The sequence below is a fragment of the Macaca mulatta genome, chromosome 1, assembly GCF_049350105.2.
Source record: "Macaca mulatta isolate MMU2019108-1 chromosome 1, T2T-MMU8v2.0, whole genome shotgun sequence".
NCBI classification, from domain to species: Eukaryota; Metazoa; Chordata; class Mammalia; order Primates; family Cercopithecidae; genus Macaca; species Macaca mulatta.
In genome coordinates this window covers 54620618-54647452 of record NC_133406.1, presented here as the reverse complement: position 1 = coordinate 54647452, position 26835 = coordinate 54620618, and the positions used below count along the sequence as shown (strand labels likewise).

Here is a 26835-nt window from a genome sequence, read left to right as displayed (position 1 = left end):
TCAGAATGAATGGTACAATCTCCTCTTTGTACCTCTGGTAGATTTCGACTGTGAAGCCGTCTGGTCCTCGACTTCTTTTGGTTGGTAGGCTATTAATTATTGCCTCAATTTCAGAGCATGTTTTTGGTCTATTCAGAGATTCAACTTCTTCCTGGTTTAGTGTTGAGAGGGTGTAGTGTCCAGGAATTTAGCCATTTCTTCTAGATTTTCTAGTTTATTTGCATAGTGGTGTTTATAGTATTCTCTGATGGTAGTTTGTATTTCTGTGGGATTGGTGGTGATATACCCTTTGTCATTTTTTGTTGCATCTATTTGATTCTTCTCTCTTTTCTTTATTAGTCTTGCTACTGGTCTATCAATTTTGTTGATCTTTTCAAAAAACCAGCTCCTGGATTCATTGATTTTTTGAAGGGTTTTTGTGTCTCTGTCTCCTTCAGTTCTGTTCTGATCTTAGTTATTTCTTGCCTTCTGCTAACTTTTGAATTTGTTTGCTCTTGCTTCTCTAGTTCTTTTAGTTGTGATCTTAGGGTGTCGATTTTAGATCTTTCCTGCTTTATCTTGTGGGCATTTAGTGTTATAAATTTCCCTCTACACACTGCTTTAAATGTGTCACAGAGAACAAATGTGTCCTTGTCCTCATTGGTTTCAAAGAACATCTTTATTTCTGCCTTCATTTTGTTATTTACCCAGTAGTCATTCAGGAGCAGGTTGTTCAGTTTCCATGTAGTTGTGAAGTTTTGAGTGAGTTTATTAATCCTGAGTTCTAATTTGATTGCACTGTGTTCTGAGAGACAGTTTGCTGTGATTGCTGTTCTTTTACATTTGCTGAGGAGTGTTTTACTTCCAATTATGTGGTCAACTTTAGAATAAGTGCGATGTGGTACTAAGAAGAATGTATATTCTGTTGATTTGGGATGTAGAGTTCTGTAGATGTCTATTAGGTCCACTTGGTCCAGAGCTGAGTTCAAATCCTGGATATCCTTGCTAACCTTCTGTCTCACTGATCTGCCTAATGTTGACAGTGGGGTGTTAAAGTCTCCCATTATTATTGTGTGAATGTCTAAGTCTCTTTGCAGGTCTCTAAGGACTTGCTTTATGAATCTGGGTGCTCCTGTGTTGGGTGCATATGTATTTAGGATAGTTAGCTCTTTCTTGTTGAATTGATCCCTTTAGCATTATGTTATGGCCTTCTTTGTCTCTTTTGATCTTTGTTGGTTTACAGTCTGTTTTATCAGAGACTGGGATTGCAAGCTGTGCTTTTTTTTTGCTTTCCATTTGCTTGGTAGATCTTCCTCCATCCCTTTATTTTGAGCCTATATGTGTCTTTGCACATTACATGGGTCTCCAGAATACAGCACACTGATGGGTCTTGACTCTATCCAATTTGCCAGTCTGTGTCTTTTAATTGGGGCATTTAGCCCATTTACATTTAAGGTTAGTATCATGATGTGTGAATTTGATCCTGTCATTATGATGTTGACTGGTTATTTTATGAGTTAATTGATGCAATTTCTTCATAGCATCAATGGTCTTTAAAATATGGCATGTTTTTGCAATGGGTAGTACCAGTTATTCCATGTTAAGTGCTTCCTTCAGGAGCTCTTGTAAGGCAGGCCCAGTGGTGACAAAAATCTCTCAGCATTTGCTTGTCTGTAAAGGATTTTATTTCTCTTTCACTTATGAAGCTTAATTTGGCTGGATATGAGATTCTGGGTTGAAAATTCTTTTCTTTAAGAATGTTGAGTATTAGCCTCCACTCTCTTTTGGCTTGTAGAGTTTCTGCCAAGAGATCTTCTGTTAGTCTGATGAGCTTCCCTTTATGGGTAACCTGACCTTTCTCTCCAGCTGCCCTTAACATTTTTTTCTTCATTTCAACCTTGGTGAATCTGACAATTATGTGTTTTGGAGTTGCTCTTGTCGGGGAGTATCTTTGTGGTGTTCTCTGTATTTCTTGAATTTGAATGTTGGCCTGCCTTTCTAGGTTAGGGAAGTTTTCCTGGATAATATCCTGAAGAGTGTTTTCTAACTTGTTCCATTCTCCCCATCACTTTCCAGTACAGAAATCAAACAGGTATTTGGTCTTTTCACATAGTCCCATATTTCTTGGAGGCTTTATTCATTTCTTTTCACTCTTTTTTCTCTAATCTTGTTTTCTCGCTTAATTAATTTGATCTTCAATCACTGATACCTTTTCTTGCATTTGATCAAATTGACTATTGAAGCTTGTGCATGCATCATGAAGTTCTCATGCTGTGTTTTTCAGCTCCTTCAGGTCATTTAAGGTCTTCTCTACAGTTTTTATTCTAGCTGGTCATTCATCTAACCTTTTTTCAAGGTTTTAGTTTCCTTGTGATGGGTTAGAACATGCTCCTTTAGCTCGGAGAAGTTTGTTATTACCAACCTTCTGAAGACTACTTCTGTCAGCTCGTCAAACTCATTCTCTGTCCAGTTTTGTTCCCATGCTGGCAAGGAGCTGCAATCCTTTGGAGGATAAGAGGCCTTCTGGTTTTTGGAATTTTCATCTTTTCTGCTCTGGTTTCTCCCCATCTTTGTGGTTTTTATCTACATTTGGTCTTTGATGTTGGTGACCTACAGATGGGATTTTGGTGTGGATGCCCTTTTTGTTGATGTTGATGCTATTTCTGTCTGTCTGTTAGTTTTTCTTCTAACAGTCAGACGCCTCAGCTGCAGGTCTGTTGGAGTTTCCTGGAGGTCTACTCCAGATCCTGTTTTCCTGGGTATCACCAGTGGAGGCTGCAGAACAGCAAACATTGCTACCAGATCCTTCCTCTGGAAGCTTCATCCCAGGAGTGCTTCTGCCTGTTTGAGGTATCTGTTGGCCCCTACTGGGAGGTGTCTCCCAGTCAGGCTACATGGAGGTCAGGGACCCGCTTGAGGAGGCAGTCTGTCCATTCTCAGAGCTCGAACGCCATGCTGAGAGAGCCACTGCTCTCTTCAGATCTATCAGAGAGGACCGTTTAAGCCTGCAGAAGCTCTCTGTTGCCTTTTGTCCTGCCATGCCCTGTCCCTAGAGGTGGAATTTAGAGAGGGAGTAGGCCTTGCTGAGCTGTGGTGGGCTCTGCCCAGTTCGAGGTTCCTGGCCGCTTTGTTTTCACTGTGGGCTACTGAAGCCACAGCAATGGCAGATACCACTTCCTGCAGTGAAGCTGCAGCATCGCAGGTTGATCTCATACTGCTGCACTAGCAGTGAGCAAGGCACCGTGTGCGTGGGACACACCAAGCCAGGCAAGGGAGGATATCTCCTGGTCTTCTGACTGCTAAGACCATGGGAAAAGCACAGTATTTGTCAGAAGTGTACCATTTCTCCAGGTACAGTCTGTCATGGCTTCCCTTGGCTAGGAAAGGGAAATCCCCCCACCCCTTGCACTCCCAAGTATAGCGATGCCCCACCCTGCTTCCATTCTCCCTCTGTGGGGTGCACCCACTGACTAGCCGGTCCCAATGAGATAAACCAGGTACCTCAGTTGGAAATGCAGAAATCACCCGTATTCTGTGTCTATCTTTCTGGGAGCTGCAGACTGGAGCTGTTCGTATTCGGCCATCTTGGAACCAACCCATATATATGTAGATACACACACATACATACATATATACATATATATACATACATACACATACATACATACACACATATATATATATATATAGAGAGAGAGAGAGAGAGATATTTGTTTCTAAGGAACTCCAGCCTGGGCAACAAAGTCTCTGTCTCTCTGTCTCAATATCTGTGTATCTATGTAGACACATCTAGAAATGTATATATATTTTATATATTTTTTTTATAGAGACAGGGTGTGTGCCACCACACCAAGCTATTTTTTTATCTTCATTTTTTATGGAGATGAAATCTCCTTATGTTGCCTAGGCTGGTCTATCGACAGATAGGTAGATGGATATATATAAAGAGAGACAGGGTCTCATTTGTTGCCCAGGCTGGAGTGCCCTGACCTTGGGCTTAAATGACCTCTCACCTCAGCCTCTTTAGTAGTTGGGACCACACCTAGCTAATTTTTAGATTTTTCTTTTTTTTTTTTTTTTTTTTGTAGAGACGGGGCATGTGCCACCACACCCAGCTATTTTTTTTATTTTTATTTTTAGTGGAGATGGAGTCACCTTATGTTGCCCAGAGTGGTCTTGAGTTCCTGGGCTCAAGTGATCCTCCTGCTTTGGCCTTCCAAAGTGCTGGATTACAGATGTAAGCCATGGTGCCCAGTGTTCTCTATTATTTTTTCTTTTTAAAAATATTTTTACTTTCTTATGGATAAATCTATTTTTTGTTAAACTATTTCATCCTCTATTAGCTGGTTAATTATACTTTCCTGTCATTTTTTCTTAACCATTATCATAGAGATTATATCATACAATATTAATTCAATCCAATATATATTAGAACTTTTATTACTTCTCTAGGACTTTAAAACACTAATTATTTACTCTTCCAACATTTTGTATTACTATATCATGTATTTTAATTCTACATGTATTTTAAATCCAAAAGATATGATTGACATTATTGTTTTGTCCAACTACATTCTTTTAGATTTACTTATATATTTATCAATGCATTTTCTCCTCATCTTTTCCAGTTTTTCTCTGTTTCTCACTGGGATAATTTTACTTTTGCTTGAAAACTATTATTTCTTTATTATTTTTTCCGTTTTTTTTTTAAGTCTGCAAATGTCTTTATTTTTCTTCAATTTTGAAGGATATTTTTGCCTGATATAGAATTCTAGCCTAGCCCTTATTTTATTTCAGTGCTTTAAAATCTGTTATTTTGGCTGGGTGCAGTGGCTCACACCTGTAATTCCAGCACTTCGGGAGGCCGAGGCGGACAGATCACGAGGTCAGGAAATCAAAACCATCCTGGCTAACATGGTGAAACCCTGCCCCTACTAAAAATAAACAACCCCATCAAAAAGTGGGCAAAGTATATGAACAGACATTTCTCAAAAGAAGACATTCATACAGCCAACAGACACATGAAAAAATGCTCATCATCACTGGCCATCAGAGAAATGCAAATCAAAACCACAATGAGATACCATCTCACACCAGTTAGAATGGCGATCATTAAAAAGTCAGGAAACAACAGGTGCTGGAGAGGATGTGGAGAAATAGGAACACTTTTACAATGTTGGTGGGATTGTAAACTAGTTCAACCATTATGGAAAACAGTATGGCGATTCCTCAAGGATCTAGAACTAGATGTACCATATGACCCAGCCATCCCATTACTGGGTATATACCCAAAGGATTATAAATTATGCTGCTATAAAGACACATGCACACGTATGTTTATTGCAGCACTATTCACAATAGCAAAGACTTGGAATCAACCCAAATGTCCATCAGTGACAGATTGGATTAAGAAAATGTGGCACATATACACCATGGAATACTATGCAGCCATCAAAAAGGATGAGTTTGCGTCCTTTGTAGGGACATGGATGCAGCTGGAAACCATCATTCTTAGCAAACTATCACAAGAACAGAAAACCAAACACCGCATGTTCTCACTCATAGGTGGGAACTGAATAATGAGATCACTTGGACTCAGGAAGGGGAACATCACACACAGGGGCCTATCATGGGGAGGGGGGAGGGGGGAGGGATTGCATTGGGAGTTATACCTGATGTAAATGATGAGTTGATGGGTACAGCACACCAACATGGCACAAGTATACATATGTAACAAACCTGCACGTTATGCACATGTACCCTACAACTTAAAGTACAATAATAATAAATAAATTAAAAAAAAAAAAAAGTTAGCGGGCATGGTGGTGGGCACCTGTAGTCCCAGCTACTCGAGAGGCTGAGGCAGGAGAACGGCATGAACCTGTGAGGTGGAGCTTGCAGTGAGCCAAGAATCGGCACTGCACTCCAGCCTGGGCGACAAGCAAGACTCCATCTAAAAAAAAAAGTGTCATTTCATCCTTTTCTGGTTTTTATAGTTTTTGTTAAATAATCAAATGCTGTTCTTAATAATACTTTTTGAATGTAATGTATCTTTTTTTTCTCTGCTGTTTTTAACATTTCTCTTTGTTTTTAATCTCAGCAAATTATTTATGTTGGCCTAGATGTGGGTTTCTTTGTACATTTTATTCTTCAAGTTAGTAGCATTCCTTGAATCTTGATGTGCTTGATATCCTTCATGGGTTTTAGAAATGTTTGGCTAATATCTTTTAAAGTGTGCATTTCCCACTCCTTGGCTGTGATTCCATGATACATATATTACATCTTTTTGCTATGCCATTGTCTCTTTAATCTATATTTTCTCTGATTTTCTTCTTGTTTTACAGTAGTAATTGTTTGGTAATTTTCTCGTTGTATTGTTTCTTTGTTTCAATTTGGCAATTTTCTTCTAGTTTAATAATCCTCTCTTTAGATGTATCCAATCTGCTTTAAACTCATCTTTTGAGTTCTCAATTTCAGCGATTATCTTTGCATTTCTATTTCATAATTTCTTTTTGTAGCTTTGAGTTAGTTGATGAAAGATCCTATCTTAACATCAACTTCTTGAACATATAATTCATACTTTTTATTAAGGCTTATCTGCAAACTCCAATATCTGGAACTATTTTCTAGCCCCAAATTCTTGATATTTTTGTTAACAGTTGATTGAATTTCAAATATTACATATGGAAAATTTTAGGAGGTTTGGATGATGTCAACTTACTCCAAAGAATGCTCATTTCATCCTCTGGCTGATGATTAGGGTAGAGGCAGTTGGTTTCAATACAATGAAAAATAAAACTTTCTCTACATTTGTTTTCTGACTCTGCTTGCCTTTTCTCACAGACCGTAACTGTCCAGGGCTCTTCACGGAGAGTTTGTTGTGTTTATTAAAGCTTTTTTTCCTTGACTGTCTCTGATATTACTGGGAGACTGCCAAATGCCCACTGTAAGTTTGTGTTTACTTTCTGCTTGGTTTCTCATCCTATGCCTCTATACAAGTCAGGGATAAGCAGTACCTCAGGGAAAAGCTAGCGCAGAGCCTCGAGCTCATATCTCTACACCTCCTATCCTTCTAAGTTCTTTCCTTTTCAAGTCCTGGCTGCCTTGGTTTACCAAATTCTCGTTTTTCTGTCTTCAACTCTATGATGAGATTTTCACAAGTTCTCCTGGCTCTATGCCTATCCTGGCCATTCTCTATCATCTAATCTCTCAGACTTAAAGTCAACGATCACCTCAAGAGAAAAAATGGCACATAGAATTTTTTTTTGACAGACTCTCCTTCTGTCGCCCAGGCTGGAGTGCAGTGGCACGATCCCGGCTCACTGCAACCTCCACCTCCCAGGTTGAAGCGATCCTTCTGCCTCAGCTTTCCCGAGTAGCTGGGATTACGGGCAAGCACCACCATGCCTGCATATTTTATTTTAGTTTAGTTTAGTTTATTTATTTTATTATTTTATTTTATTTATTTTATTTTATTTTCAGTAGAGACGGGGTTTCGCCATGTTGGCCAGGCTGGTCTCAAACTCCTGACCTCAGATCATCCACCTGCCTTGGCCTCCCAAAGTGCTGGGATTACAGGAGTGAGCCACCGCGCCCAGCCTCACGTAGACGTTTAACTCACCTGAATACATTTTTTCCAGAACCTTAGTTCCTTGACTAAGTTCCTTGGAGGTTTTCTGATACCTTGAAATGCTTGCTTGTTTCCCTGTTTTTCAGATTTTCGGTTTCTTAATAGAAGTGCTGGTTTGATATAATCTACTCTGTCGTAGCCGAGTTTGGTATGATCTACTCTGCCACAGCCGAAAGTTAAAGGTCCATGAATCAACTTTTAAATTTCTTTTAATTTAAATCTCATGTTTTGTAGAACAATGGCATTCTAAATTATAGTACTACTTGACTTCATTTTCACGACGATTTTGTAATGACTGTAGTAATTCTTGTTCATTTTTAGCGCCTGTAGCACTTCCGGCATAACGTTTGACACATAGGCATTTAATAAGTAGTTGCTGAAAAAAATAACTGAACACAGTACCCTCAGCAGCGGTTTCACTTTCTGGGGTTTTAGTTACCTGCTGTAAACTGCAGTCTGAAAACGTTAAATTGAAAATTTCAGAAGAAAAACAGTTTATACATTTTAAATTCTGCACTGAGTAGTATAATAAAATCTCATGCCTTTTCATCTTTCCTGCCCAAGGTATGCTAAAAAGAAGCGTAAAGTTCTTCCTTTAAGTGAAAAGGTGGAAGTTCTCAACTTAAAAAGAAAAGAAAAATAAATGTATGCTGAGGTTGCTAAGATCCATGGAAACAATGAGTCTTCTATCTATGAAAGTGTAAAGAAGGAAAAAGAAATCCATGCAAGTTTTATTGTTGCACCTCAGACTGCAAAAGTTACAAGCCACAGTGTATAACAAATGCTTAGTTGAGGTGGAAGAGGCCTTAAATTTGTGAGCAGAAGACATGAACAAAAACGTGTTCCAAATGAATGACAATAGGGTTTGGTATTATCTGCAGTTTCAAGCATGCATTGGGGTTCTTGAAATGTATCCCCTGCAGGCAATCAGACAGGGCATACTGTAAATAAGTTTGTTAATGTACTACAGGTATGTGATTAATATGCCATATTAGCAACTCTGAACCTTTTTACCTGTCTCAGAAGTTATTTCTTAATGCTAGGTCATCCAGGAGACAAATAAGGACACAAGAAATCCCATTTTCTGAAATAATCTGATATTTGATGTTTTAGAAATATTAATGTTTTTATTCTGGGAAAAAAAATCAAAGAGTTTTTTTTTTGTGTGTGTGTATCCTAATACACACTTTAAGGTTCTCTTTTGTTTAGTATACATGGGAAAGGACACAATTATACTTTCCATGCTTAGAATTTAAAATGTCTTAATCCAGCCTTGATATTTCTTAACTAGACATTTTAAAGAGAAGTAACTGTCAACCATTTTGGATGGCATGAGGTTATAAAGCTTTGGTCAGTGTTGAGAATCTAGTTAGTGTCTATATTTCCATAAAATGTTATTTATACAGCAATTAATAATTTGTCTCATGATAATTTTATTTGAACTTTCTGAAGAAGGAAAAGGGAAAAGAGCATGATATCAATGACCATTAGTAACTGTCAATGCTTCCCCCAAAATACCTCTTTTTGTTTGTTTGTTGTCTTTGAAAAAGCTAATGACATAAAACTAAGTGACTGGCAGAAAATACCTTTTCCCCAAATCCAGGACCACAGAGAGAAATGGCTCACTGTTTTCTGTGAGATTTGAACGTATTTTATGACTCAAATATTAATTCTAATTAACTGACTTGCTACTCTTACGTCTGAGAATTTTAAGGTCCTCATGAGTACGCAATACAATGATTCCTGTTCCTACCGAGATGTAACAAGATAGTTTTCTTCTTTTTCTTTCTTTCTTTTTTTTTTTTCTCTTGTTGTTGTTCCCAGAGCCATGCACATTATCTTTTACTGAAATGGAAAAGAATAATTTACTTCTGAAATGGGATTTTGACAATAGACCACATATTTTGCATGGTGAATATGTTGAGTTTATTTGTAGAGGAGATACTTACCCAGCTGAATTATATATTACTGGATCTATACTTAGAATGCAATGTGACAGAGGGCAGTTAAAATATCCAAGATGTATTCCAAGACAAAGGTAAGAAGAGGCTTTCACCTATAGGTATGTTTTTTTTTGGTCAGATTGTTATTCAACATTTCAGAAATGTTATGTTCTACACCACTCTTACTTTATGGCAACTGGAAAGAAAAAATAATAATATTTTCTTCATTTTTTTTGTACCAAGCAAACAACTGGAAGTGGTAATGAATTCGACAGGCCTTCTGAATTGTCTGAAGTGAAAGCAACATTTGCCATTTGATATTTGTGACACTTTGGCAAATGGAAAAGTAAATCAATTTATATGTGTAATATTTAAAAGTGCAAAAATTAACCTATATGTTCTGTGATAAGGACAAAATCACACTTTCTCCTACTTCTTAATCTAATTTCATGCACTACTAATAAAGTGTGGAAAATACGGTGTTTATTTTCGGAACCACATTTTTATGTAACTTTTGGAAATCACGTACTAAGGAGTTTCCTCATACTACAATTTAAAAAATACATCTTCTACTACTTACAAGAAATAATTTAACTATTTTCTTAGAGAAATGTTAAAAAAAGTATAATAAAATTATGTAAACCATTTTGTAGGATCAGAATTTTAACCGTTTTTGAAGACACTATATACAGAAAATGGAAATTATATTTTTTGTTCAGCTAAGAATATTAAAAATATAAGTAGTGGCAAAGTGCATGTGGTCCTGTTTTAAAAATTGCAAACAATGAGCTATATGAATTACATAAAGCCAGCTTTTTAGATGCTTTGACCGCTCTAATAAAAAAATATGTAAAAGACACACAATAGTGGGAAAATTTTTTATTTTTATTTCTAATTGTGGTAAAATCAGGGTGGAAAAAAATTTATATGCTATTTAAATGTTTTGGTACAGTATGAATTTCTCACTTTCAAAAGAAAAAGGTAAACATGTAGAAAAATATTTAAAAAATGGTGAGTAGTGTAGTAAATAATATTGAGTTTTTTAAAGGGAACTGGTGGTATTATTTACTAAGTAAGATAATTTGTTCTTAATAGTACTTAATAAAAACAATGACTATATGAAAAATTGAAAGGCTAAGATTATAATAAACACTTGACTACAATTGATGCTTATTTAAAAAATCTCTCTTTTTCCCCTCAAGGACTCTGTCTTATCAAGAACCCTTAAGAACATAGAATTGAATGGCAGAAAGAGGAGTCATATTTCAATATATCATGAAATTCCTTATAAAACATAATTTTGAGGAAGTATGTTAAGTTAAAAACTTCTGAGTTTTTCCTTGCTTAAATATTTGAACCTAAATTGTTTGTGCTGAACATTTCTTTATTTATAAATAAAAACCAATAAATGTTGTTTAATTTTTAGTTTGTATAATTTGATGTAGAACGTAATCTCTTTTGTATGTCTTCCATCTGTTACAAATTAATCTACACATCAAAATATTTTCATTTCCTAATGCCCATTGACTAGACTATATCATTGTTTTCAATATACTGTATGTGTAAAAATTTTACATTCACATTCATTATCACCTTTATTAATATTAAGGCTTTTGTTACCCTTAATTCAAAGTTTATGTCAGTATTAAAGGGCCAAACACACTAGAGATAAGAAACTATATGCTGTATTAGAGAATCTGCTTTATTAAAGACAGAAGAGACTGCCCTTCGGACTTTCTAAATGTAAAAATACTTTTAAAATTACCTGTAATATTTGTTACCAGGTTAATAACCAAATTGTTTATGAGGTAGTATACTACCATATTTGAACATGTGCTCAAATATTGTTAAAGAGACACAGTTAAAAAAAGAATGACTCTTGGAATTTTATTGTATTTATTTATTTATTTATTTATGTATTTATTTATTTTGAGATGGAGTCTCCTTCTGTTGCCCAGACTAGAGTGCAATGGGATGCTCTTGGCTCACTGCAACTTTCACCTCCTGGGTTCAAGCAATTCTCCTGCCTCAGCCTTCCGAGTAGCTGGGATTACAGGTGTGTACCACCACACCCAGCTACCTTTTTTTTTTTTTTTTTTTTTGTATTTTTAGTAGAGATGAGGTTTCACCATGTTGGCCAGGCTGGTCTCAAACTCCTCACCTCAGGTGATCCACCTGCCTCGGCCTCCCAGGACTCTTGGCATTTTTACATTTTACACTTTCAAGCCTTTTTTTAGATTAGATGAATTTTGGAATTATGTGGATTACAAAATCTGAAATAAGAGCATCCTACAAGCATCAAAAAACAACTGTCAGTATTATCAAGGTCTGTTAGAGATGTGAAATAGCAACATTGTCACTTTTTCATCTGAAGTGAGAGTTATACTTCCAATTGTTATTTCAGCTCATTCATAAGCACATGTAATAGCAGTAGTACCCAGATACTAGGACCCCTATTAGGATTGGTTGTTGGTATTAGAACAAGTTTTCCTTTCTAGAAACTATTCAGTTATTCTAACTCAAGATCTGTTTCTCCTTATGATGATATTCTCAAATGCCCAAAGGACAATTCTCTACTACTGGGTATGAAATAGCTTCTTTCGGAAATGACGCCACAGCTGACCTAACTCTGTGGCTTAAATAAGTATTAATTCATTCAATGTTAAATATGTATATTTCAGAACTGTCCTTGAGTTCATATTCATTATTTTAATTAATCTCCTGTAGTAGGTTCCCACAGTGGATCCCATAAAAATGGAAATTTAATTAAAATTAAATATCAACAGAAAAGCAGTAATCTTTTTAAATAAATTCATCAATCTATCAATTAAATAACATTATTGAGCACCTGCTCTATCCCAGGGAACATGCTGGGTAGTGCAGGATTCAAAACGACTAAAATTCTCCTTGTTATTTTTCAAAGAACGCAAAGTAATGACCTACTTACTTAGTAAAAGAGATAAACTTGTACTAGTGATTGCAAACTCAAAATGGGTGATGATTGTGGCTTATCTAGTGATATTTCTATCACTATGAACTGGAGATGGCATGCACTGTTTAACCAGGACAACTACTTCGCTCAAGGTGAATTATTGTCATGGGGGAATATTGTGTCCAGTATTGCCATATGTTTTGATTTGCTAATTGTGAAATGCACTGATTTTTATATGTTGAGAGGAGATAAAAAATTCTTTAGGCAATGCAGCTAAAAGTAAACTCCACATGCTAAAGAAATAAAAATTTTGAAAAGTGCAACAGTGGAAGCACGTACAAAGTAAAGTGGAGGCACAAAGTAAGTAGTATTTAACTTTTATTTTATTTTTTTTGTATGGGTGTGGTATAGGAAGCATCTTGGAAAAAAGTAAAAGTAAGTCTAGGTTTAAAAGACTTTAAGAAAAAACATTTCAAGTAGAAGGAATAGCATATGCAAAGTCAAAGCTCATACTATATGCTAGGCATTACACTAACCACTGAAAATAAAACAATAAGACACACACTGTTTCTGCTCTAGTGAAGCTTGTCTCTCGGAGCGGAGGAAAGATGCAAGCAAATCCCTATGAAATGAGGCATGGCAGCAAAGACCCCATCATTGTCAGTAAACACCAGATGATATTGCCTAGTACTGGGTGTTTAAAAAGTCTTCAGTGAGGAAGTGATATATAAGTGATTTGGATGGGAGAAAATATAAGAATTCATGTAGAGAAAGAACGCGAAAAACAGCAAAGAACATGACGTTTCCAAGAAGCTAATAAAAATCCAATACGGACTGAGTGGAAAGGAGTGAAGGACAGAAAGGAGTAAATGAAACTTGGAGAGGTTGGAGCCCTGATTGTGAAGGCCTTCGTAGGTCAAATTAAAGATTTTGGAAGTCACTAAATGGAATGCAATGCTTACTGGGAATTTTTTAAAGACATCACTGACTATAATATGGAGAGACTGATTGGACGGGGAAAAGGTGTGGGCAAAGAGAAATCACTGAGGAAAATAAGGCAGTCATCCAGCAAAGATAAGGTAGTCACTTACACTGGTGGCAGCAGCAGGATGGTACAAACTAAGCTGAAATAAGATATTTAGTATGTGGCATCATTATAATGATAATTGATTAGATGTGGGGGACAGTGAGGCAGAGAAAAGAGTTCAGGAGAACTCCTAGGTTTTGGCTTGACTAAGTGGATGGGATGGCCATCTAAATGTGATAGGAAGAATGGGAAGGAGAAGCAATGGGAGGGAGTGCGGATTAGCATGAAGAGTTTTATTAATAATTTTGGAAATGTGTTTTTGAGGTAACTGTGAGATAGGCAAGTGAAAAGACTAAGTAAGCACTTTATTCTTTTTTTTTTTTTTTTGTAGACAGTCTCGCTCTGTCGCCCAAGCTGGAGTGTAGTGACACCGTCTCAGCTCACTGTGACCTTCTCCTCCTAGGTTCAAGTGATTCTTGAGGATGTACTTGATTCTTAGGGTTATAGCTTTGATGAACTACCTAGATTTCCTTCAGAAACACAAAGACTTCTTTTCCAGCTACTGGAAAAGCATTGTTTTTTATATATAAGTGGGATATATGTTACATATCATACCATATATACTGTTGTAGGACTTACATTTTCACCCAAAATAAAATAAACTATTATCATGTCAGCATATATAGGTTGGCTTTATTCTCTATAATAACTGAATAGCATTTTATAAGCTAGGGGTAACATAATTTAATTATTCTTTCATTAATGGACTTTTCAATTGTTTTATCTTCCTTATATTCTGTCTTTTACTTTTCTTTTTTCTGTCCTTCTTTCCTTTCATTTCTTCCTTCGTACATTAGGTGGGAGTCAAATAATAAAATGTAAAACTGAAATAGAATAGTAGAATTCTAACACATTTAGAAGAACCAATATAAACACCAAAAAAGATCTTAACATTGAATAAACTTAGAAGATGGAGGAGTTGGAAAGAAGGAGAGGAAAGAAAGAAGTTGTAAGCCAATTTTATATTTTTTAATGATAACAAATAGACATTGCCCAAAATCTGTGGAAGTATGATATTATTTTAAAATCATAGCATAAACTACCTAAAAATACCCTTCTTCCTAAATAGCAAAATAAATATAAACTACTGTAACAGCAGCAATAGCAGCAATATAATGAACATTGAAAAGAGACCATATAGTGAAAAGTTTTAAAAAGCTGCATCTGCACACACTATAGATATAAAAAACCTATAAAATTATTATAAAGAACTTAAATCTTCTATTAGAAAAGTATTTTCTTATTTGGTTCCAAAGCAAAACTCAGCTCAGGGTTGTGTGCAAAAGGCACAACTAAAACTAGCTTCTTCAAAATAGTTAAAAAGAAAAGAAGGAGCCGGGCGTGGTGGCTCACGCCTGTAATCCCAGCACTTTGGGAGGCCGAGGCGGGTGGATCACGAGGTCAGGAGATCCAGACCATCCTGGCTAACACGGTGAAACCCCGTCTCTACTAAAAATACAAAAAAAAAAAAAAAAAAAAAAAAAATTAGCTGGGCGTGGTGGCGGCGCCTGTAGTCCCAGCTACTCGGAGGCTGAGGCAGGAGAATGGCTTGAACCCGGGAGGCGGAGCTTGCAGTGAGCCGAGATCGCGTCACTGCACTCCAGCCTGGGTGACAAAGCGAGACTCCGTCTCAAAAAAAAAAAAAAAAAAAAAAAGAAAAGAAGGAGTAGAAAAAAGTACATTGAGTAAGGATCAAAGGACAGAATCAGCAAAGTGAGAAAGTCACCCGTGAAACAGGAGAAAATATTTAAAAGTCATATATTTCATCTGTGATTTTTATCCAGAATATATAAACAGCTCTCACAACTCAAAATAAGAAGGCAAATAATAGAATATAAAAATGAGTGAGGGGCCGGGCGCGGTGACTCACGCCTGTAATCCCAGCACTTTGGGAGGCCGAGGCGGGTGCATCACCTGAGGTCAGGTTATTGTAGGAATGGAGCTGCTTTCATCTGCTGTGAGATTTACCACAAGACAAAGTTTTAAAAAATACTTTGCTTGGCTGAGCGTGGTGGCTCACACCCATAATCCCAGCACTTTGAGAGGCCAAGGAGGGTAGATCACCTGAGGTCAGGAGTTTGAGACCAGCCTGACCAACGTGACAAAACCCCGTCTCTACTAAAAATACAAAAATTAGCTGGGCGTGGTGGCACATGCCTGTAATTCCAGCTACTTGGGAGGCTGAGGCAGTGGAATGGCTTGAATCCAGGAGGCGGGGGTTGTAGTGAGCCGAGATCGTGTCATTGCGCTCCAGCCTGGGAAAAAAGCGAAACTCTATCTCAAAAAAAAAAAAAAAAAAAAAAAAAGGCTGAAGAATATAAATAGGTATTTCTTCAGCCAAGATATACAAATGGCCGATAAACACATGAAAAGATGCCCAACACTAATCATTAGGGAAATGTATATCAAAACTACAGTAAGGCATCAACTTGAGGTAATCATGTTAAATTATAGAAGCCAGTTACATTAAGCAAATATTATTATATTATATAATATTGTACTAAAAGTATTATTTTACTTGTATGAGATACCTAGCATTGACAATTTATATGGACAGAAAGTAGAATGGTGGTTGCCAGGAGTTGGAAGGATAGGGAAATGGTAAGCTGTTTAGTGGGTTCAGAGCTTTAGTCTTACAAGAGGAAAAGAATTTTGGAGATGGATGTTGGTTATGGTTGTACAATAACGCGAATGTAGTTAATGCCACTAAACTACACACTTAAAAATGGTTAGGATGGTAAATTTTAATTTACATGTATTGTACCATAACTGTACTTTTAAAAAAAGTACATTATTTAAAAGTACAACCAATTTAACCAACAACAAAAAATAAAGGATACTAGGCTTGATAAAGTGAAAATCCTGCCATAAACAATAAATTAATCAAAGAAGGACCTTTTATAAAACCTTAATTGCAAAAGGAGACACAATTCAAAGTACCTATAATAAATTAATGTAACGGTAAATTTCATAAAGCAGAAACTATACAAGACAGAAAATAGGAAGAAAATTTAATAAAATTTATTATCTAAAACATTTCAAGTGAACAAAATATTAGTCAAAGATATAGAAGATTCGAACAATCAATACTTTATATCTTATGGATCTATATCAACCCTGTTCCCTAATAATAAAGAATATACTTATTTTTAGGCACACATAAAACAGTCGTAAAAACTTGCCATATATGTTAGGTCATAAAGAAAATCTACTTAAATTCCATATAAATTAATATAGGTCACATTTTCTGATCATAGTACAACACATTTAAAACTTAAGCACAACACAAAGGCTATTTTCCCTGGAAATGTACAAACTTTCTATTAAGCAATTCTGGGGTCAAAAAATAAATATAAACTAAAATGACAGAATTTCTAGGAAACAATAATGAAAACATTGCATATCAGAATTTATAGGATATAACTGAAGCAGTATTCAGAGTAAACTATTAGCTTAAAATATATCAATCAATATAAAAATGAGAATAAATAATTCTAAACAAATAAATCTGAAAACTATAGAAAGAACAATAAAGAAAGCCAAAGAGAAAAAGTTAATACAACTAAATATAAACCTTAAGGAACTAGGAAACACAAAAGTAGTATATAAAAGTCTGAATTTTTAAAAAAGATAGAATAGAAAGATACAGATGAAACAAATATAAATAACAAGAAATAATATGGGGTAAATAACTTCTCAACTAACTGAAAATTGTCTTCTACACTTATTTATTTGTTTTAATCTGAAATACATGTAAGTTTGGGAACATGTATTGGAAACACATGTATGTTTCAGTCTTTATTTTACTAGTGGCAGTGAATATTCACTATTCCCTCCTTCTTGGAAAACTGCTTTTTCTTGGCTTTTATCATTCCACTTTCTCCTGATTATGCTTCTACATTTCTGATTACTATTCTTGACCCCATATATAGTCTTTTTACTCCTATTTCTGCCCATTAAATAAAGTTTGCACTATTTAGGGTTTCATCATCTGCTTTTTGCCCTTCTCAATCCACATCTTTTCCCAAACCTCTTCTCACAGGTTCAGACTCGTATGTAACCTCATGAAAGTGAAGTAATAAAAATTGAATTTATGTTACCACTCCCCTGCCTCCCCCGCCTCTCTCTCTGTCTCTATCTCTCTCTTCTTCCTCTTGCTATGGATATAACCATTCATCTAATCATGAATGTTATAAGCCTGGCTTTTGTCCTGATTCCTTTCGACACTTTGTTCCCATACCATTTTTATTCAATCACTAAATCCTGCTAATTTTACCTGTGAAATAATTCTTGAATTTACAATTTCTTTCATTTTTACTACCATGGCTGTGGTTTAGGTTCTAATAGTCTTATTCTTGGACTAATGAAATAGTCTACTCCTAATTTATCTGTCTGCCTCTAGTCTTGCTTCTTCTCTGAATCATGTTTCACATTACTTTCAGAATAACCTACTAAATGCAAACTTTCTTCATCTCTAGTCTACCTAAAACCCTGCAAACTCTCTGCATTCCCTTTAGGACAAGCCTAGACTTTTTATTCTAGCACATAGTTCCTCTGGAAATTGTCTCTTTTCTATCACGTTGCTGTTATTACAGTGTGCTCTTTATCCTCAACAATATACGTTTACTTAATATTTCTTTTCATACAAAATGCGTTTTTTCATCTCTCCATATTGGTAGTTTGATTTCTTCTGCCAAGAATGTTATACTTATTCCCAACAACTCTCACTCAGCTACTGAGAGTCAGATCACAGTCATTTCCTTAAGAAAACCATTCCTGACTCTCCTTCCCCCAGATTGGGTGATATGCTCATCGACCCTCCTTGAACACATTTATATTGTGGCATTTCTCATTATACATTATATATGCAGTTATGTATATAACATGTATGCATATATATTAATATATATTTATTCTATGTATATATAATACACACACATATATAGTTGTTTGAACAAAATCTTTTTTTTTTTTAACTTGAGTTAATTTTCAAAAATGTTATTATGGTAAGAAAACTTATATGAGAGCTACCCTCTAAAAAATTTTTTAAGTGCACAATATAGTATTTTTGACTATAGGTACAATGTTGTACAGCAGATCTCTAGATCTTATTAATTTAGTTTATCTCAAACTTCTTGCCTATTGACTAGTAACTCCTTATTTTCCCCTCCACCTCCCCCAGTAACCACCATTCTACTTATTGATTCTGTGATTTTGACTATTTTAGTTACCTCATATAAGTGGAATCATGCAGTATTTTTCTTTCTGTGTCTCAGTGTATTGAAAAGTTCTGCTTATAACTGTCTATCTCCACAAGCACCTTAGTGCCTTGAAAGAGGAAAGTGTGTTTTATGTTTTCATCCTATAATGCTGATGCAGTCCATTGCATATAGTAGCTACATTGTTTCCTGAATAAAACTGAAAATTGTCACAGTGGGCTTAAAATTTCTCTTTTAAAGTATTTCTATTTAAAACTTTTAATGTAATTATAATACTAATTACATAGTCACTAAGCATTTTCTCTATTAACTAGATACCTAACATTTTCCTTTCCCTGTTGCCTTCTTACTCTGCTTTTTGCTTTTTTTTTTTTTTTTTTTTTGACAGAGTCTTGCTGTGTCACTCAGACTGGAGTGCAGTGGTGCCATCACAACTCACTGCAGCCTCTACCTCCTGAGCTTAAGTAATACTCCCACTTCAGCCTCCTGAGTAGCTGGGACCACACGTGTGTGCCACTACACCTGGTTAATTTTTGCTTTCTGTAAAGATGGGGTTTAGCCACATTGCCCAAGCTGGTCTGGAATACCTGAGCTCAAGCAATCTGTCTGCCTTAGACTCTCAAAGTGCTGGGATTACAAGCATAAGTCACCATGTTGGCCATTTTTTCTTTTTTATTTACCCATATTTAAGGAAAGAAAACAAGAAATATATACGTAATAATTCTTTACAATACTGATATTAAACATTACTCCCAATAGGCAAGATATAGCAACAACCTAAGTGTCCGTCCATAAATGAAACAAGAAAATGTGGCCGGGCTGGTGGCCCACACCTGTAATCCCAGCACTTTGGGAATCCGAGGGAGGAGGGTTGCTTGAAGCCAGGGGTTCGAGGCTAGCTTGGGCAACATACTGAGACCTCATCTCTACAAAAAATAAAAAAAATTAGCCGGGTATGCTGGTGCTCATCTGCAGTCTCAGCTACTCAGGAGACTGAGGAGGGAGGATCGGTTGAGTCTGGGAGTTCAAGGCTGTAGTAAGCTAAGATCATACCCATACCACTGCACTGCAACAGAGTGAAACCCAGTCTCAAAAAAATAAAATAAAATAAAATAAAATTAAAATTAAAATAAAATAAAAAAGAAAGAAAAAAGAGAAAGAAAAAGGTAACATATACCTACAATTAAATATTATTCAGCCTTAAAAAAGAAGGAAATCCTGTTGGTTGCAACATGATGATTTGATGATTCTAGAGGATATTATGTTAAGTGAAATAAGCAGAAAAACTGTGAAAAAAAACCAGAAAGACAAATACTGTATGATGTCACTTATATATGGAATTTAAAAAATAATGAACTCATAGAAACCAAGAGTTGAAGAGTAGTTACCAGGAGTCAGAAGGTGGGAGAAAAGGGAAGCTGTTGGTCAAAGTGTACAAACTTACAGTTATAAGATGACTAAATTCGGAGACCTTTTGTACAGCATGATGACTACAGTTAATAATAATATTGCATACCTGATATTTACCAAGAGGGTAGAATCTAAATATTCTCACCACAGATGGAAGGTAAGTATGCCAGGTAACAGGTATGTTAGCTTGATTATGGTAGTCATTTCACCATGTGCACATAGATCAAAACATCACGTTGTACGCCTTGAATATATTTAATTTTATTTGTCAGTTATGTATCAGTAAAGCTGAGGGAAAGAATAGTACTTGATTGCATACACTGAATAATCAGGCCTGTTAATAATTTAATATTTTTTGAGCTAGTAGTTGTAGTTGCCTCAATATATATTGTGCACAGTAAACTTATAGCACCAGAGTCGTCAGAGTAAACATCAGCACCTTGAGAGGATATAAAAAAATTGATTTGTGTCTGGGCATAGTAGCTCACGCCTGTAATCCCAACACTTTGGGAGGCCAAGGTGGGCGGATCACTTGAGGAGTTCCAGACCAGCCTGGCCAACATGGTAAAACCCCACCTCTAATAAAAATACAAAAAATTAGCCAGGCGCAGTGGTGTGTGCCTATAATTCCAGCTACTCGGGAGACTGAGGCATGAGAATCGTTTGAACCCGGGAGGTGGAGGTTGCAGTGAGCAGAGATGGTGCCACTGTACTTTAGTCTGAGTGACAGAGGGAGACTCTATCTCAAAAATGTATTTTCTTTTTGGAAAATGAACACTGCCAACTTCATGTGAGGGTATATACTAAATCACTCTTTGCTTCAATAAAAATAAGCAAATGCTGCTGAAAATAAGAGATTTATTTAACATTTGATCAAAATCTTTTATTAGAAGTGTTTCTGTACTCCAAACTTACCTCTTTACAAATTCCCCCTTTCGTGATTGAATATATATACTCTTAATTTTCCTAAAAATTCATATTTAAAAAAATCAAATCTAAACGTTTTCCCATTTTAGATTAAGGGCCTTAATCACAACAAAGTAGTGAGTACTAAGCAGACAAAAATAAGATAGAGTAGGATTGTTTAGCAGTGCTGAGTCATGAATTTTTAGAGATACTAATCTGCTTTTTTTTTTTTTTTGCCTTTCTCTACAACACTTGGCGGCTTATGTACATAAGCTTTTTTTTTTTTTTTTTTTCCTTTCTCTACAACACTTGGCTGCTTATGTACATAAATGGAGAATATGAATGTATAAGTTTATTCAGCCATGGGTATTTGGTAGACTGTACAATCAAAAGGAAAGTGGAGCAAGAGATTTAAGGCTGTTTGCAAAAGAGTTATTGGAATGTGAGCTATTTAATTTGAAGAGAGACATAAAGAAAGAGTAAATACTGGAGGCTCTTAAAGGATGTGAGAAAGTAGTAGGTGCATTAGGTTGAAAGTATAGATGTGGTTAAAACAGTCCATGGAAGTGTGAGTAAGCTAGTCAGAAGAAATAAATATGGTAATTAATGAGTAGAATATATGAATTTGTGACTTTTGAAGTTGAGGAGTTTCAGATGATGGGAAGGAGTGTACTCTGGCAATAGGAGCATAAAGTTGAGAAAAGTGGCAACAGAGATGAGGCAATAAAGGATTGAGAAGCAAATTTGTTGAGTGGTACAGCAAAGCAGGTGTTAATGCTAACAGACATGAAAGAATTTGGAGTAAGGAAGAAAACTGAGCCAGGAGGTACTAGCAATTAGTGACTGAGGGGGAAAGTTCAGAAAGCTTAGAGATAACACCTGTATTAGTCTTTTATCATACTGCTATAAGGAAATACTGGAGTCTAAGTAATTTATACAGGAAAAAGGTTTAACTGATTCACAATTCTGCATGGGTGGGGAGACCTCAGGAAGCTTAGTCATGGCAGAAGGCAAAGGGAAAACAAGGACCTTTTCATATAGCAACAGGAGAGAAAGAGGGAGAGGGAGAGAGGGAGAGAGATAGAGGGGGAAGAGAAAGAGAGAGAGAGAGAAGAAGAGAGAGAGAGAGAGGGAGAGAGAGAGAGAGAGACAGTAAGGAAGTACCACACTTTAAAACCATTAGCTCTCATGAGAACTCAATCACTATCATGAGCATAGCATGTGGGAAACTGACCGCATGGTCCAATCACATCTCACCAAGTCCCTCTCTTGACATGTAGGGAATACAATTTGAGATGAGATTTGAGTGGGAACACGGAGTCAAACAATATCATTCCAGCCCGGTCTATTCCAAATCTCATGTCCTTTTCACATGTCAAAACCAATCATGCCTTGCCAACAGTCCCCTAAGTCTTAACTCATTCCAGCATTAACTCAAAGGTCCAATTCCAAAGTCTCATCTGACAAAGCAAGTCCCTTCTGACCATGAGCTGGTAAAATCAAACAAGTTAGTTACTTCCAACATACAATGGAGTTACAGACATTTGGTAAATGTTCCCATTCCAAATGGGAGCACTTGGCCAAAACAAAGGGGCTGCAGGCCCCATGCAATCTGAAACCTGACAGGGCACTTATTAAATCTTAAAGCTCCAAAATAATCTCCTTTGATTCCATGTCTCACATTCAGAACACAATGATGCAAGAGGTGGGCTCCCAAGACATTGGACTGGTCTGTCCCTGTGGCTTTGCAGGGTACAGTCCCCTGCAGCTGATTTCACAGGCTGGCGTTGAGTGCCTGAGACTTTTCTGGTGCACAATGCAATGCATTCTGGGGTCTGGAGTGTGGTGACCCTATTCTCACAGCTCCACTGGGCAGTCTCCCAGTGGGGACTCTGTGTGGAAGCTCCAACCCCATGTTTCCCTTCTGCATTTCCCTAGTAGAGATTCTCCATGAGGGCTCTGCCCCTGCACCAGACTTCTGGCTGGACATCAAGGCGTTTCCATACATCCTCTGAAATTTAGGCAAAGGCTCTCAAAGCTCAACTGTTGTCTTCTGCACACCTGCAGCCCCAACACCACATGGAAGCCACCAAGTCTTGGGACTTGCATCCTCTGAAGAAACAGCCCAAGATGTACATGGATCCCTTTTAGCCACTGCTGGAGCTGGAGTGACTGGGACACAAGGCGCCATGTCCCAAGGCTGTACAGAGTAGCAGGGCCCTGGGCCCAGCCCACAAAACCGTTTTTCTCTCCTAGGCTTCCAGGCCCGTGATGGGCGGGGCAGCCACGAAGATCTCTGAAACACTCTGGAGACATTTTCTCCCTTGTCTTGGTTATTAACATTTGACTCCTTGTTTTGCAAATTTCTGCAGCAGGCTTAAATTTCTCCCCAGAAAATGGATTTTTCTTTCCTATTGCACGGTCAGGCTGCAAATTTTCCAAACTTTTACGGTCTGTTTCCCTTTTAAACATAAGTCCCAATTTCAAATAATCTCTTTGTGAACACATACGACTGTTCGCTTTCAGAAAAAGCCAGGTTATATCTTGAATGCTTTCCTTTTAGAAATTTTTTCCCCAGATACCCTAAGCCATCTCTCCCAAGTTTGAAGTTCCACAGATCTCTAGGGCAAGGGCAAAATGCTGCCAGTTTCTTTGCTAAAGCATAGCAAGAGTGACCTTTGTTCCAATTCCCAGTAATTTCCTCATCTACATCTGAGACCACCTTCATTGTCCATATCACTATCAGCATTTTGGTCAAAACCATTCAACCAGTCCCTAGGAAGTTCCAAATTTTCCACACCTTTCTTTTTTCTTCTGAGCCTACCCAACTGTTCCAACCTCTGCCCCTTACCCAGTTCCAAGGTCGCTTCCACATTTTTAGGTATCTCTATTGCATTGTCCCACTCCCAGTACCAATTTTCTGTACTAGTTCGTTTTCACACAGCTATAAAGAACTACTGGAGACTGAGATTTATAGAGAGGTTTAATTGACTCACAGTTCTGCATGGCTGGAGAGGCCTCAGGAAATGTACAATCATGGCAGAAGGTGAAGGGGAAGCAAGAATCTTTTTCACATGGTGGCAGGAGAGAGAGAGAAAGAGAGGAAATGTCACACTTTAAAACCATCAGCTCTCATGAGAACTCACTCAGTGTCACAAGAACAGCATGGGTTAAACTGTCCCCAGGATGCATTCAACTCCCACCAGGTCCCTCCTTTGACATGTGGGGATTACAATTCAAGATGAGATTTGGATGGGGACACAGAGGCAAACCATAACAGCAGCAAACATTTTGGCAAGTGGTAACGTTGAAAAGAATGAGCTTTCAAGAAGGGGATTTTAAAGGAAGGAAAGAAACAGAATAATAATCTGAGAAAAAATATGAAGATCAGTAAGGACATTGATTCCACGTCCCAAGAAGAGTGGATGCATGTTAACAGACAATCTCAGTTTGAGAGGAATACAAAGAAAGCAGTGTCCACAAAGGAGAGAGCAAAGTTTGCCTTATGTGAAGGAGTTTGTAATTTCTTGAGAAGAGGATGAAGATATAAGAAAGTTTATTGCTCAATGACCATAGGTTCCAGAGCTTTTGAGAGAGAAGGAAGAATCTCATAGAGAAATAAGATTAAGCATTATTGTTGGGCACAGCAGCTCACGCCTGTAGTTCCAGCACTTTGGGATTAACTTTTTTTTTTTTTTTTTGGTGAGGGAGTCTTGCTCTGTAGTCCAGAATGGCACGATCTCGGCTCACTGCAAGCTCTGCCTCCTGGGTTCACGCCATTCTCCTGCACCAACGTCCCTAGTAGCTGGGACTACAGGCGCCCACCACCACGCCCAGTTAATTTTTTTGTTTTTTTTTAGTAGAGACGGGGTTTCACTGTGTTAGCCAGGTTAGTCTTGATCGCCTTGACCTCGTGATCTGCCCGTCTCGGCCTCCCAAAGTGCTGGGATTACAGTGTGAGCCACCGCGCCCGGCCTAGATTTGACTTTTTAAAAGCCTCAAGGCCAGAAACCAAGCCAAGCACTTGCCATTAGACTGTGCTTCTTATACATGTACAAATTCCATGCCTCTTGAGGTCCCAAAATATCTTGAGGCTCCTGGGCCTTTTTGAAAGGGACATTCTTTTTACTTACTACAAGTCAGAAACTTTGCACGGGAATCATTTAGACAAGGTACCAGGCCAGCCTTTCCTAGGGGCTTTTTATTGGCGCTCTAAAGTTGGCCTCAATTCCTCAGTCTGGTCATATCTGAAAATATGCCATTTCAGTCAAAGTCCTGGTAAAATAACTAGTGTCTCCAGTTATATCCTGTTACAAAATAAAACAGATTCTTACTGAACTTTTGCAAATAATTATATTTCTCTAAAAGAAAAATACTCATGAATAGTTTCCAAGTTTTGGAGATCTTAGATAGAGAGAAGGTAAATTTTGCTCACAAAAATATACTGTACTCAATCTTGGTAAGCTATAAATATCTCAAAATAAAAAGGTTTTCTTGAGGCTTTTTCAAACAGAGTAGCGGCTTCCAAACAGGATGTCATTTGTTCACCTTTAAATTGTCATCCATAAGTCAAGTCGGAATTGAAAAAGTCAGGCCAAGGGAGAAAAAGTCAGGCCAAGGGGAAAAAGTAGCTCCCTGATTCTTAGAATCTCCTCCTTGTGCTCCCCAAGTAGCAAGGTCCTATACAAATCATTTCCATTTTATTATGGAAGTCTTGTGCACTGCTATTTCCATTTGCAGAAGGGTACTTTCCCATAGCAATGCAGTAAATGCCCTGAAAGTGGAAAGTTCTCTCCTCTAAAGCGCTAGTAGTTGCTGTTGGGAGGTACTCACAGGCTTTTGCCATCAGTCCCAGTGAACATTCCACAAAGGGCTCTCAAGTGGAGGATTCCTCCCCACCAGCACTCTCAACTTTCACTCTAAACTCTAGGCTTGGACAATCTTACTGGCTCCCATTTAGTACGTTCAGTTAATATTGCTCACAGGGCTGATTTATACGTCCTGTTTTACAGTCCTAGGCAGGGGAAACATTCCTCAGACACAATATCCATTTCCACGAAACATTTAGGTAAAGGATACACAACTACTTTACATAAAACCTGCTTAAACATTTCAGCTTTCATTTTATAATCCTATCAGCCTTTGCATTTTATGTTTTGGTTCCAGGAATTCATTTTCTCCACCACATACCATTTTACTATCTAGTAAAAAAGGATTTAGATTTCCAGTAGGGGGATGAGCCAAGTGGCGGTCGGGGTGGAGGCTTTGTCAGTCTTTTCTTGATTAACCCACCCAAGTAATCTCTTTGAAGCCCTTCTTATTACACTGGAGGGAATGGGGAATGAAGCTCTACCCATCTCCCCCAAGAAAAGCGATTGTGGTACTCACGACGCCTGACAAATATCTGTAAGGAAATGTTTTCTGTAATTTCTAATTTCAGTCCTTTTGCTTGTCTGGCTTCCTTTATACTTTGGAGGGGAGTGGTAAGGTAAGTGAAGCAACGAGCCCTATATTGTTGTTCAAACACCTTGCTTTAGATTGTGTCACAGAATAGCTTGAGAAACTTAGAAAAATTCTCAGGAACTGAGAGGGAGTGTTCAGGTTTAAAATACTGTTACAGGAATAGTGTGGTGCACTTGCCTGTAATCCCAGCACTTTGGGAGACTGAGGTGGGAGGATGGCTTGAGGCCAGGACTTTGAGACTACCCTGGGTAACATAGTAAGGCCTC

At 37.3% G+C, this 26835-nt stretch overlaps 1 protein-coding gene across 6 annotated transcripts in view; it reads left to right on the top strand.

The window, feature by feature from the left end:
- F13B (coagulation factor XIII B chain) overlaps positions 1-10971 on the top strand; it is a 33206-nt gene extending 22235 nt beyond the window's left edge. For 4 of the 6 annotated variants that reach the window (XM_015120840.3, XM_001111017.5, XM_015120854.3 and 1 more), the window contains 2 exons: positions 9434-9647; positions 10755-10971. In XM_015120840.3, the coding sequence (XP_014976326.2) occupies positions 9434-9647; positions 10755-10788 (248 nt within the window). In that variant the 3' untranslated portion in view covers positions 10789-10971. Of the gene's footprint in view, positions 1-7695; positions 9648-10754 lie in introns of all 6 variants that reach the window. The other 2 variants (XR_013417271.1, XR_013417270.1) reach the window with 1 other exon arrangement.
- Positions 10972-26835: the final 15864 nt, after the last annotated feature.